At 36.2% G+C, this 14,908-nt stretch overlaps 1 protein-coding gene across 10 annotated transcripts in view; it reads left to right on the top strand.

Moving 5' to 3' along the window:
- Positions 1-14,908, top strand: part of EHBP1 (EH domain binding protein 1) — a 354,576-nt gene that overhangs the window by 282,175 nt on the left and 57,493 nt on the right. For 7 of the 10 annotated variants that reach the window (XM_021087469.1, XM_021087472.1, XM_021087470.1 and 4 more), the window contains one exon: positions 7,832-7,979. In XM_021087469.1, coding sequence (XP_020943128.1) covers positions 7,832-7,979 — 148 coding nt within the window. The remainder of the gene's footprint in view (positions 1-7,831; positions 7,980-14,908) is intronic. The other 3 variants (XM_021087474.1, XM_021087471.1, XM_021087477.1) reach the window with 1 other exon arrangement.

Genomic DNA, 14,908 nt, shown 5'->3' with positions numbered 1-14,908 from the left:
CCATGGCAGCCATTTTTATTTGATTCTTAAGATCCAAAGACTGCTGAAAGAACAATTGAATAAAGTTGAGGATTGAAGAAGCTTGATTTTCTTGTTCTCTGTGAAATGAAACTCTAGTCTTTTTCTTTCTCTTCCCCTTAAAAGCAAAAGTCTGCTAGGGGGTTGTAGCTGTGTCAAAGCCGCTGGGATGCCACTGCTGATCACTTTAATTACTACGACTAAGGAGGATAAAATTAAAAGTAGCACCATTGAAGCAGTGGAAGAAAGCTTGCCTAGATGTCGGTGAACTGTGAAATATAAAAATTGCATACCAATACATTTTTATGGAAAGGAAACAAGGAATTACATTACTTATTCTTGAGGAGTTTGTCCTCAAATTGTCAAGTTTTACTAGTGCATCTATCTATGGCAGATTGTAGACCATTTTAGAATGATAAGGAAAATAGAAACTTGAGGACATGCTGTACAAGGGCTAAATATTTTTTTTAGCTTATGTCCAAAGTGGTGGTTTCTTATCCGTCTTCTATATTCAAATATCTTAAATCTGTGTGTTGAAATACAAGCTTTTTGCATGCTAACAGGATTTTTGCCTTATCCTGAAGACATTAGCAAAGAGAAAAGTAAAGCTTAAATGTACTGCATTCAGGACTTTTCTGAAGGCTTATTATTTAAAGTCAGGAGCCTAAGTTTTAAACGAATATAAATCTTAGTTCCTCTTCATCTCTCTGTATTCAGTAGCAGAAGGGGGATTTGTATAGTGTCAGTAAAAAACTATTGTCTTTTTTTTTTTTTTTTTATTGATAGCAGTGAGTCCTCAAATAATTTTCTGAACACCAGTCATGTAATAGATACAGTCATGTAATAGATAGGACCGGTACTTTGAAATCAGACAGACACTGATTTTAATTCTTACTATGCCATTTACAAGGTGTATGACCTTGGGCAGTATATTTAAGTGAGGTTCAATTTCTATCCAATCAGGCTGATAGGGGTTACCTCATAGAGTTGTGAATAATATATGTGACAACATGTGAAAACACTGCACAGGCACACAACTAATATTTTCTCAAATACACAGCTTCTGTCAAACCCTCTAAAGTGTACATCCATCTTAAAAAGGCTAGAATATCTATATAACTCCATCTAACTCTGTAAAGTAATATTGTATAAAAAAGTGAAAATGTCATCTCACCACATTCTTAGAAATATGAAGCCTAACTACTTCAATTTATTTAAGTTTATTTAGACTAGACAGGTAAGTGACAGATACATAGGTTTCCTATGTATTGAATTTTTCAAGTGTACTTTTTAATGATAGCAGATTCCTTTTATTCTTTTCAGCAGATATGGTAAACAAATGACTTATTTACAGCTGTGAGGTGCTATCTTCTTTTGAATGCAGAATGGTCAAAACCAATAATGCCTATCTGTACTTAAGTAGGTTTAGGGAAACCTACTCATTGTCAGAAATATTCACATATACGAACATATAAGAATAATGAAATAATCATCACCCTACTCTGTGGTCATTGTATTCCTTTGACATGAACAATATGTCTCTTTTGAGTAAAAGATGTATACATAGGGTTGTTTTTTTTTTTTTTTGGCTATCTATTCTTTAAATATTTACTTTAAAAATTTTAATGGATCTTATATATAAAAATTAAAATGAAATATTTTACTTATAATGAATCTGGAAATTAATAATACTATCAATTTAAATTGCATAATCATTTTCTATAATTACAAGCTTTTCCTCCTAACCTTAACAATTAACTTCTGTTCTCTCAGTTGGTTCTTTGTCTTAAGGGAACTTAATGGGTGAAAAAACAAACAACACAGTTACACCATCCCACTGGAGAGCTCTCTGCCCAAGCAGAATTGTCTCTGTGGTGTTAGGACATTAGTAGAAAAGTAAATCAAGGCAATCTGATAGGGAACTAGAATTCTGTCAATCAGGCTCAAGATTTTGTGCTGTGTCCATAAACTTTGTTTACTGTAGGGTTTTATGAGTTGTAACCTGCCCTTGCAGTCTGTTAATGAGGCTAAATCTTGCTACTTGAGAATTGAATTACAGCACACCTCTGGGCTAATGGTTATAAACAGAAAGTCCCATTAGGGCTGCATTCTGATTTGTTCATTTGCATTTTTTTCTATTGTATAGAGAACAATGACGGGTAAATAAGTACAAACAAACAATTTACATGGAAATTGATAAAGTGTCCCTAATTAGTATTTAGAGTTGGTTTTATTAATGATTGCCTGCTTTAAATTGCACTCTTGGTAAGCTCTCAGAAACATTAGCAGATGGGAATATTATTGAGGGAGGAGGGCGAGGCAGTAACTGGTAAGAAAAAATTAGGTTCCCATTTCATATTCAGAAAGGTAGAATCATTTATTTCGTTTTAGCACAGTTAAGATGACCCAAGACCACTTCATCTTAGTCTGAATCACCAAATTCCAACTCTGCAAGAAGTTATTATTCACGCAGTGAAATTCTCTTAAACCTAGTTGCCTGAGGCATATCAAATAATGGTTTTTATTAGTGCTCTTAACTTTTCTTAAGTTTGAAAGATGAAAGTTTAGTAAAAGCTCAATTTTCCTCAGTTGGTCATGTAATTTGATACTTTTCAGGATCAAATAGTTTGAAGGTGAAGAGCAGGGGCCCTGTAGTCAAAAAGACCTGGTCTGGACTCCTGGCTCTGACATCAGTTCTAGCTGTATGACCTTGAACCTCTAAACCCAAATATTCACATCAGTGAAAATAGATCGGATTGTGAAAATTAAATGAGATCATACATATAAAGCACTTAGCACATAAAAGCTCAAGAAATATGAGCAACCATCACCAACATCACCATTATCAAGCCTGCATTTCCTTTCATTTTCTAAGTTTAGAAGTATTAGTAATGAACTGAGGATTTATGTATATTATTCTTGCATCTTCAGTCTCACTCTGCCCAGTATGTACAGAACTCTAACTACAAAGAAGCTTGTATTTCTAAATATTAAGAAAATTTCCTTTGAATGTTAGATCTCTCTTCTTTCTGCCCCAGGACAACCACCACCCACCATAGAAGTCTACTATCTCATCTCTATCTTGCCTTCATCCAAGATTTTTTAAAAATAATTTTTATTACAGTAGTAGTACATGTGCATTATAGAAAGTTAGGAAATGAAGACAGATTAAAGGAAAAAATATCATATTTCCACACTCACATATCTTCACCATGACAACTTTGTCAATAAGCTTCCAATTCTTTTTTTGGTGATAGATATATGTATTATCACCAAAAGACTAAATGAAGTTATTACTGTGTAAACTATTTTTTCAGTCAAGTTGCATTTTCTCTCATTTAATACTATGATCTTATTCAGATTCCTCTAATTGATTCAACAGTATCTTTTATAGCTGGTTTATCCAAACTAGTATCTAACCCAAGACTATGCATTGCATCTGGCTAAGCCCCTTTTGTTGGTGGGGACAGTGATTGGTTAGTTGTTTTTTGTTGTGTGTTTGTTTTCATGACTCTCTCTTGTTAAAATGACCAGGTCAATTGTTCTAAATATCCAGCTTTCTAGAGTTGTTGGTTGCTTGGTTCCTTGCTGTGTCATTTGTCATGTTTCTCTATTCCCTGTGTTTATGATAAACTGGAGATTATATCTAATGGTTTATTAGTAGATTCACTTTAGACATTTGGGCTAAAATATTATAGTGGTATTCATTTCATGTACTTCAAAAATCAAAAAGCATATAATGTGGTTGACTCAATATTAGTGATGCTAAGACTGACCACTGGATTAGTGGCCCCTAATTGCTGATCTTCTAATCTCTCCATTTACAGTTAGGTTTTCCCTTTGCAACAGGAAATAATCTATAATCTATATAGCATTATTTAAGCATAATAATGCTATTAAAACAAAGAACTCCAGACTTAATGGTGTAAAAATTGTTTTTATTCTCAGATTCTGTGGATCAAGACTTAAGATAGGGCACAGTGGGAATGGTTTGTCTCTGTTCCTCATTGTCTGGGTCCTCAGCTGGGAAGACTTGAACAGTTAGGGGTGATTCAAAATGGCTGAGGGCTGAGATCATCTGAAGAAGGTTTTGTTCACATGTCTGACACATGGGCCGGGAAGACTTAGGCTGAACCTAGCTGGGAATGTGGACTGGAGCACCTGCATGGAGCTTGGGATTCTAACACTGAGACAGCTGGCTTCCCAGAAAGTACAAAATGCAAAAATTTCAAGAGAACCGGGAAAAAGGAGTGTAGCCTTTTTTGACCTAGTCTTAGAAATCACCTGCAATGCTTCTACATTCTATTGATTATATACAAGTCCCTAAAGCTGGACAGCATTCAAAAGAAGAGGAATTAAATCCCACCTCTTGATGAGGAAATGGAAGCAGAAAGCATGTGGGATGGGATGGATATATACCATTATGGCCGTCTTTGGAAAATACAGTTTGCCACAGTGTAATATGAATAACCACTTCTCCATCAGACATTTACCTAAGAGCTTTGATAATAGTTCATAAGCCTTGCTAAAAGCAGTCATTCTTTTAGGAATGCCAAAAAAATGTTTTTATAATTTTACCTTTTTGAAATTATTATCATAGCTAGTATTATTTTGTAAAGTAGAACTTTCTCTCATTGACTGGGACTATTTAGTTACCCTAAACTTCCCTTCCCACTGGAAAGACAATATAAGTGCTTGATATTTTTCCTCATTACTAATTTTCAGAAGTTATTTTAAGAGCTGCCTCAAATGAGTTTATACATCCTTCTAAGAACTTTTTGAATATCATAATGAATTTATAAATTTTCATTGATTCAGTGTGTGATTTCTTTGATTCAATTCATTGCTGTCATTCTTTGTTTGTTTGTTTTGGTACTGAATTTTTTCAGTTTGTCCACTGGGAGCTTTAGGCGTGTCTCCAGGTCCATTTGATAACCTTGTAAGTTTCTCCCCATTAATTTTGACAACTCTCAATTCTAGACATCTCAATATTTGTGAAAGAATTGCCTGGGCTTAAACTCCACCAATCTAATGATATTGCCTACTAAATTTGATCGCCCTTTTAAAATAATGTTCAGACCTATTAAACTCTTTAACATTTACTGTAGTCAATTACTCCCTTTTTCATGAAAGCCTCTTCTACTTTGATTCTCAGGATACATTAGTGTTCTATTCTCCTCTTTTTTCTCTGTCTCCTTATCCTCTTTTTATCTAAATATAGATCTTCTCCAGGTTTAAGTTAGTAGCCCTTGTTTTTCTCTACAGTATCTCTTCAGGTACTTGCATATATTCCTATAACTTCAGCCATTTGCTCTATAGGCATAGTTTGACCTCACTTCCTGGCATCACTTTTAGTTCCCAACTACTTACTCATACCTTTACTCAAATTTCCAACCAGCTTCTCATATCCAGTCTATCTTACCCAAAACTTCCTCTCCTTTTCTTCTTATATTTCCTCTCAGTTTTTCTATTTCTATTTTTAGTGCCTCAGCTCTACTCATTGCCCAGGTTGAAAACTTATGATTCAGCGTTTTTCATCCCTGTACATCTAATCAGTACAGGTACCAGTTCTACCTCTGTATTTCTTACACTTGTCTCTCTCCATTCCCATTGCACCATCCCAGTTCTGAATCTCATTATGGTTTCCTTGGACCATTTATAAGAGCCTCCTAATTAGTCTCTTTCTAGTCTTTCTATGCCAGCCTATTGTATACACGGTTATCAGATTAATCTTTCATCTTTCTCAAGTACACCACTGGTTGGTCATTTGCCTTGACCTCAAAATTAAAAAAAAAAAAAAAAAAAAAAAAAGACATACATAAAAACAAACCTTTAGTTGGCCCTCATTGTCTTTCGAATAAAAACAAAATACTTCACCCTGTTGGACTGGGCCCCTACAATCTATCTACCCAGCTTTGTGTTTATTGCCTTGTCTGTCTGTCTTTTTTTTTTTTTTTTTTTCTTTTATTAGGGCTGCACCCATGCACCCATGGCATATGGAAGTTCTCAGGCTAGGAGTTGAATCAGAGCTGTAGTCGCTGGCCTACAGCCACAGCAACACAGGATCCAAGCAGTGCCGTGACCTATGTCACAGCTCATGGCAACCACAGATCCTTATCCCACTGAACAAGGCCAGGGATCACACGCGCAACCTCATGGCTACTAGTCGGGTTTGTTACCATTGAGCCATTATGGGAACTTCCTGTCATTATTTTTGCTCTATGCTCAGGAAAAACTAAACTACATATTTTTCCCCCAGTATACCTTCTTGATTCTGTGTCTGTGTATTGTTCCTACCTCCTAGTCTCTCCCACACTGACCCACGTAACCCATTTTCCATCTTTACTCATTCCAGAGTAACCCATTTCCATCTCTGCTCATTCTGTAGGCCCAACTCAAAAACCATGATGCCATGATGCTTTCTGCTTGTCTCTCAGCCAAAAAGATGCTTTCTTTTTTCTGAACTCATGATACATTTTGATCACACCTCCTTACTCTGACTGTTTTATCTTTCCCTCTATATTTTAAGCATTAAGAGTATAAATTATAAGTTTTCATGCCTGAAATTTCTAAAAAGCAAGTACAAGTACGAAGGTATGTGCTAAGGACCAGAGATCCAAAGATAGATCAGATCTAGCTCCTGCCTTCAAGTAGCTCAGTTCTGCTGAGAAGGAGGCATTTGTAGAGTGTTGAACTTGACAAGAATTATTTTAAAAAGTGATTACACACACACATACACACAGTACTATAGTAATAGAGAATAAGGAGGCTTTCATTCCACAGTGGGGAGGAGAGAAGAATAATCAGGGGGAGTTTAGTGGGCTAAGCTGAATCTTGAGGAATGAGTAGGAATTAAGATGAGAGAAGAAAATTCCAAAAAAATGAAATGATAAATTCACATCCATGAGTGCATGAAACTACGTGATACAAGCAATTCCGTATATATAGGTGTGAGGTTTTATGGAGATTGGGAAAGGTTAAAGGAAGATAACTACACAGATATGCTGGGGCCAGATTATTTTGAGGCTTTGTTTTATCATAATGATGCTTTATCATATACTTTCCAGTTTACAAAGCAATTTCTCATTGATTATTGGCGATTCATAATGACCCTTTTTTTTGGAGGCAAAACCTATTTTAGTTACTTCTCTATCATTTTTAGTTATTTTAAATATCAAAACCCACATTAGATTTTACTTTTCCTTCTCTGTGTGCATCCTGGTGTAGGGAGAAAGAAATGGGGATAGTACATCAGTTACTCAAGTCGTATTTAAAAACTACCAACATGGATAACTGGGACTAATGTACTATCACCATTCCTGCTCTAACTCCCTAAATATACCGTTTCTTATATTTGATCAAAATGACGCAGCAGCATTTTCTGCTATCAAAGATATCTTTTAGCCAGTGCTCTATGCCTTGACCAGAAAATAGCCAGTTACATTCGAGTCTTTAAAAATGAGGTATTAATTGAAATTCTGTTTTCAGTATTATGACTTTTTTCTATAAGCTTGATTGTTTTACTAATAGTAAATCCTGCTATTTTCTCTGTAATTATATTGCCAAACATTCTTTAAAGGCTAGTTTGAATTTTTAACAGACATTTTAATACAATAATTTGTAAATGTTTTCTAAAAATCTGATTCTTGGATGTCTTTTAAAAATGGTGTGACATCCAACTGATATAGAGCATCCTATTTATAATGTGGGCCAAGCACCATGCTGTAAACCAGTTACTATCATGATGATCAGATTGAAAATGAAATTGCATTTCTGTCAATTACTGAGTTGGCAACTGTTCAATATATCTTAGCAGCAAGATGAAGAGCGACGTCGGCAGCTGAGAGAGAGAGCTCGTCAGCTAATAGCAGAAGCTCGATCTGGAGTGAAGATGTCAGAACTTCCCAGCTATGGTGAAATGGCTGCAGAAAAGTTGAAAGAAAGGTCAAAGGCATCTGGAGGTGAGCTAAAGAATCTTGTATCATATTCTACAGACAACCCAGAAATCCGCAATGGACCTTTTGGGACTTTTTATTCTTACTTCAAAATGTTGTGCATCTAATACTTAAAGTTTCTAGCCTATTGATGTGCTGCAAAAAAACTTAAAGAAAGCATAGTAAATCAGAAGTTGACTATTGCCATTCCAAAATCAACTCTTTGGCAACTCAAGAAGTGCTTTGATTATGGGTAAGTATGTAAAGTACTCAGGAAATACTAAGAATATGATATTGGAGAAAATTCATATGGGCCTTGCTTTGTGATTCTCTATGATGCCTCATTAACTGTGTTAGAAATGACTAATATGCAAAGTCCAACATCTAGATCACAAGACTTGTTACTGGAGAGCTTTGGCATGAAAGATTTTCACTTTGAACCAGATATTTGGAACATGGTCTTAACATCACTCCAGCATTAGAGCCAAACAAGTCCCATATGCATTTTTTTTTTCTTAGTCTCCTTATTTGAAGAGGGTCTTTTTCAGTATCTGTAGTAATTATCCTAAGCTTGATGTTCAGACAAGGACTACATACATAATTAAAGAGAATTTTAATTTTGCCTCTCAGTGCTCAATTTGGACATCTTTAACTTGGAACTTTTTACATTTTTATTTAAGAGTAGTATATTCAGGAGGCCTGTGGGCTTTTTTAATTTCAAAGGTGTGTAACCTATTTATCTACCAAAACATGCCAGGTACTTGTCCTGAGTTAATCTTAAATGCTAAGATCACCCTGGAGAGTAGGCAAGTGAGGACTCGAATAATACCTTAGAAAACCGAAACAAAGGAAACAATTTCTAGGTCAATGATAAGTTTCTTCAAGGTAAACTGAAACTTACTGCTGTTATTGTTAATTGATTCCTTATATTAAACTCTCACTGTTGTAGAGCATTCCAACTAATGACTATATCACCTTCTATCCCATAAATATGAAAGCTGTTTTCCCAAACAGCTGTGTATCTGTCCATCTGGTGTTCTCAGAATGTTTGTATCTTAGTTAAATCCTTCATCTTACCTTTTCAGCTCCTATCATACAGAATTTTTTTTTTTGTCTTTTTTTTTTTGCCATTTCTTCGGCCACTCCTGCAGCATATGGAGATTCCCAGGCTAGGGATCTAATCGGAGCTGTAGCTGCTGGCCTACACCAGAGCCACAGCAACACGGGATCTGAGCTGCATCTGCAACCTACACCACAGCTCATGGCAACGCTGGATCCTTAACCCACTAAGCAAGGCCAGGGATCGAACCTGCAACCTCATGGTTCCCAGTTGGATTCATTAACCACTGAGCCATGATGGGAACTACCATACAGAATTTTTATTATAGCTTCTATACTCACAACTGAAGTTTCATAGTGACAATAGTAACTATTCACAGTTATTTTTATATAATGCTATTTGCTTTCATTTTTTCTTAGTAACAAGGTATTTCTTTGATATCATAAAAATTCCAGCTATTCTAAGTAAATTTTAAAAATCTTTACCTCCTTATATCTCGGAGTGATAGAAAAAGCCTCATATTCTTGACCCTCCAGATAGACTGTCATAAAGCTACTAACACTAGCTCCCTGTGGCATTGTAAACCCACAGGAGAGCAGTAATACTAAGATAGAGAGGCATCTACTGTCTCTTTTAATTTTTTTTTTCCAGCAATGAGCAATGGTAACAATGCTAAATGAGTAGCGAACTCTGGGAAGGCTAAGATTTAAAATATTTTTGATTAGTGGTATAGGATGAATCAGCCATGTAATTGGTTTTTTCTCTATCATCCAACACCAGTTGAGGCTAAGGCAGGACTATACTAGGTAGAAACTTAGTGTCACAACCCCCAAATGGGTACCTTCCCAACTTGGTAACTGGGGAAAGGGAAGACCTAATTTGGCATCACTCAATACTCAGCCAAGTAAATAAAGGACAAATGAGGATTGGACCTCTAAAGCTAGCAAAGAAGTATAGACTAGAATAGAAAAAGCTGGATGAAATGAAGATGGGATATGGTTCAACAGATGACTTATGAGAAGATAGCCTAGACTCTGTTCCCCAAAGAGATCCACGTGGCCAGGGTCCATTTTTCTCATAGGACATACCATACCTTGTATGTTGAAAGCAGCCACGTATCAGCCAGTAGGCTCTTAATCACAGCTAAGGTTGACATACAACGAGTAGAATAGACCTATTCCCTAACCTCAGTGATGGATATTGGCCTGTCTTCATGAAAGTGTATGGATCTGACTGGGTCTGCTCTGGCCTCAAGGTCTGAGCTGAAGCTCTCAAGGCCACAGTGTCAAACCTTTAGGACAAGGCAGAGGGCAAAATCCCTGCCCAGAATTCAACCATTCATACATATGCGTTTGTCTGTTTAGCAGTGCCAGCCACAGTGCTGGGCCAGGATTCAGCAAGCTTCCTGGAAGGGGCCAGAGTAAATATTTCGGGCTTTGCAGGCCAGATGGTCCCTGTCTTAACTACTCAACTCTGCGCTTATAGGCTGAATGCAACCTTGAACAATGTGCAAATTAAAGAGCATGCTTGTTATTTACCCTAAAATGGTGGTGGGCTGGATTTTGCCCCCATGCTATAGTTTGCTGACCCTTGCATGGCAAATTAGAAGTTCACTTGGTTTCACAAGAGAATAATTTCTAAGCGACAATGACCCTATGAGGTGAGGTTGATATGTCAGGGGAAACAATTAACAAATTAGTGTCTACTCTTCCAATGTCTAGTGGGAATTATCTGAATAAGGTCAGAATAAGTGTGAAAGAGAGAAAAATAAGTAGAGACCAGCCTAGATGATGGACTAGCATCAGAAGATTTTTGGAAGCAGTGGTCTACTGTAACGAAGGAGAGGGGCTAGTTAGAAGCTGAAATAATAAGGTGAAAGCACAGCCTCGAGAATGTGTTTAACATGATACTAAGAGTCATTGCCTGAACCTGCTTGGAAAGCTTGCATTTTTCCCAATCTCATCAACCAGCCTCGCTGAGGAAAGAAAACTTAGTAAGTCGGAGGTGAGATGTCATCAGCCTCATGGTGTCCACAGAAAATGTATGCAAGGTATTTTAGGTCATGTAAAGCCATGTAGTCAGGCAACCCACTTGCATCTTACTGTGACCAGAAATAGCCTAATTTTTGCACAGTAACAGAATCAGTCCAAGGAGCTGCAGCCTAGCTTTTGCTTGTCCTTCTCTTGACATAGTTTTATGACTTAGAGGAAAAATCAGGTGATACTGTGGTATACGACATATGTTTTGTTTTGTTCTGTTTTTTCAATTTCTGCTTTTTTTTAGTTATAGACTTATAACAGCCTCCTTTTATTTATTTATTTATTTATTTATTTGTCTATTGCTTTTTAGGGCCACACCCACGGCATTTGGAGATGCCCAGGCTGGGGGTCGAATCAGAGCTACAGCTGCTGGCCTCCACCACAGCCACAGCAACGCAGGATCCAGGTCACATCCAAACAGCCTCCTTTTAAAATCTTCATTTTGGAGTTCCCATTGTGTCTCAGAAGAAATGAATTCAACTAGTGTCCATGAGCATGTGGGTTTGATCCCTGGCCTTGCTCAGTGGGTTGGGGATCCAGTGTTGCTGTGAGCTGTGGTGTAGGTCACAGACACAGCCTGGATCCCATGTTGCTTTGGCTGTGGTGTAGGTTGGCAATTGTAGCTCCAATTTGGTCCCCAGCCTGGGAACCTCCATAGGCTGTGGCTGTGGCCCTAAAAAGACAAAATAAAATAAAATACAATACAATAAAATAATATAAAATAAAATAAAGTAAAATAAGATAAAATAAAATCCTCATTTTATGTAACAAACTCATGGGTTCATTTATTGTATTGATCTTAGCAACATAGTTATTTGGGGATGAAGTGTGGTATTTTCATTTTTTAGTTGTATGGTATTGTAGTCAGAGAATATGGCCTGAATTTTCGCTTGAAATTAATAAGTTCTTAAAAATTTTATTGAAGTATAATTGATTTCTTTTTCGGCCAAATAATTGTTAAATGTTTGTTAATGGTCCATGAGCACTCGCAAAAAAGGTATTTATCTAGTTTTAAGATGATATTGTATCATATATATTACATAGTATATAATATATGATATAGATTTTGTATATTATATGAATACACATATATATACATGTTTATATGTATATTTATTCTGTGGCTCATCACTTTGGTTTGAGTTAGGTTAGGGTCGTTTAACTTTTAAACCGACATTTTTGCCTCTCTGATTTAGATGGAATGGTGTACTTTGTTTTTGCATTTCATATCAATAAAGAAAAAAATTAATTTTATCCATGAGAATGTTCCTGTGCCTGCATTATCCTTATTTCAGTTATGGCAAATAGATTTATCTAAATTTGTTGAATCAAAATAAAATCTTATAGGCCTTCAATAATTTTTATTTTCAGATTCTATTAATAATATTTGTATTGTTTTCTGTCTTTTATTCCTGTAGAATATCTTTTAAAGTTAGGAATTTTATAGGGAACCTTCAATATGAATTTTAAAATCATGATACAAATGGAGAGTTCCCACTGTGGCACATTGTGATTGACAGCGTCTCTGCAGTGCAGGACATAAATTGATTCTCGGCCTGGAACATGGGGTTAAAGGATCTGGTATTGCTGCACCTGCAGCATAGGTCACAACTGTGGCTCGGATCTGATCTCTGGCCCAGGAACTCCATATATGCTGAAGGGTGGCCAAAAAAGGAAAAAAAAAAAAAAATCATGAGACAAATGAGAATTTTATTTTGAATATGTTTTTAATGGTAGCCTGAAAATCTTTTTTTTAAGTATAGATTTTTTTTTTACTGTCACCAGATAACACTAGTTTATCACTCAATTTATTTATAAATGATAAGTGTTGTAAGACTGGCCTTATTGCTGTACTATTCTTCATACCATTGGGGTCTTCATTTTGCTTATAGTGCCATGCAGTGTCAGCTGGAATGCATTGTCTCATTCCAGTGTATATGCAATCTCTTTTTACCTTTTCCTGCATGCATTATACATGCTATACTTGCAAACTACCTTCTGTTGTGTATCAGATCTCTAGTGTACTTTCTGCCATGTTACCTACTGGGTTTTTAGTGGTTAGCCATAAAGATGTAATATTTATATCATTATTTTATATATATATATATATATATATATATATATAGTGTCTTAAACACGTACGTGCATAGATACACATGCACTTTTGGTTTGCTAAAATGCATGTAGAGTATTTCCATAGGTGTTAAGAAATGTGTAACATAACTATTGAAAAGCATTCGAGTGTTCGTCATACAACTGAAGTCAGTAGATGGAAAGAAAGTGGAAATCTATTCTTAAGAAAATCTGAACTGTATAGGAGATCAGTTTTTACTCTTGCCCTACCAAGTAGTAATCTTTTTATCTCAAGTTAACAATACATATATATACATTGAGTTAACCCACTCAGCATTACTTATGACTGGTAGTGTAGGTAGAGATTTCATTTAGCCAGGAAATAAAATGAATGGCACCTGTTTAACATCAGACAGGAACCTGGCACTATGGAAGTGGGTAATGAAGATCCCACTGCATATCCCCATATCCAGGTACCATTCCAGATGTAGCTTCTTTTCACAGCAATGCTATCCTTCTAGTCACTCAGGCTGGAGAGTCAGTGTTGACATCTCCCTCACTCTTCCTCTCTTCAGTATCCATCCCCCAACCACTCAATATCCAGTTGGTTTTCAAGTCACAGCCACTCCCAGTTCTTTTATGATAGGTTAGGCTCTCCATACTACTTGCCTGGGGGGTTCTAACAGTCTCCAACCTGGCTTTCCTGCCTCTAATCTCTGTTCTAGAGTCCATCATCTTAGTGAGCAATCTCACATGAAGGATGAGGTCACATGGCTAGTACACTCCCATGTTTATTCCTGGGTCACTTTTTCTTTCACATATGAGGGTGTGAGCAAGAGTGGTATCTTAGGAATAATATTGGAGCTACTGTAATTTATAAAGAACATAAGCTTCAGTGCTTATATCACTAGTAATTATTTTATATATATTTCACAACTGATTACCATAAGACATTTTAATAGAGAACTGCTAATAAATTAAAAGCACATTGCTGATTATGTTTGAGCCCCAATGTCTCTCCGTTCCTACCAAGTAAAATCTAAACTTCCTATCCTACCCTTCAATGCTCTCTGCAGTTTTACCTTTCAAGTCTTACCTCTTATCATTACCCTTAAGTATTCTTGAGTGAAATAGGACTTCACGCTATTCTTTGAACATAACCTACCCTTTCTTGCTTTCATGCCTGTAAGGCCCTTCCCTCAGTTGTCCTTTTTGGAATCCTGTACATTTCTGAAGACCCAATTTAAAAGTTAGTGCTTCCAAAAAATAATCTATTGTACTACTGGCAAAGAATCTTTTCACCTTTGGAATTTGCACTATACCTTATTTTTTACCCTATAATACTTAACTGTCTTACATGGTATTTTAGCCATTTGAATGTATAGCTCTACAGTGGAATAACTGTCTTAAACAACTTGGTATCTCTTCAACATCTAGCAGTGTTTTGTAAATTGCAAATCCAATATACAGTAGAAGTTTCTGGAATAAATAAGTGAACAAATGTTGAATTTTGTGCATTCACTCTAATTATGGTCAGTAATAACCAATAGAGGCTGGTTGCAGCAACAAAGTACTCTAAAAACTATTGGTAGTAAACTATCTCTGACAAAGTAATATGAGAAAGCGTTCTGAACACTTACTTGGCACTCAGGAAATATATGCAATTTCATTTAAAAAAGAATTTTTTTTTCCTTTTTAGGGCCACACCCGCAGCATATGGAAGTTCCTAGGCTAGGGTTTGAATCGGAGCTACAGCTGCCAGCCTATGCCACAGTCCTAGCAGT

This window comes from Sus scrofa, chromosome 3 (genome assembly GCF_000003025.6).
Source record: "Sus scrofa isolate TJ Tabasco breed Duroc chromosome 3, Sscrofa11.1, whole genome shotgun sequence".
Lineage (NCBI taxonomy): Eukaryota > Metazoa > Chordata > Mammalia > Artiodactyla > Suidae > Sus > Sus scrofa.
This window is presented reverse-complemented; position numbering and strand designations above follow the sequence as displayed.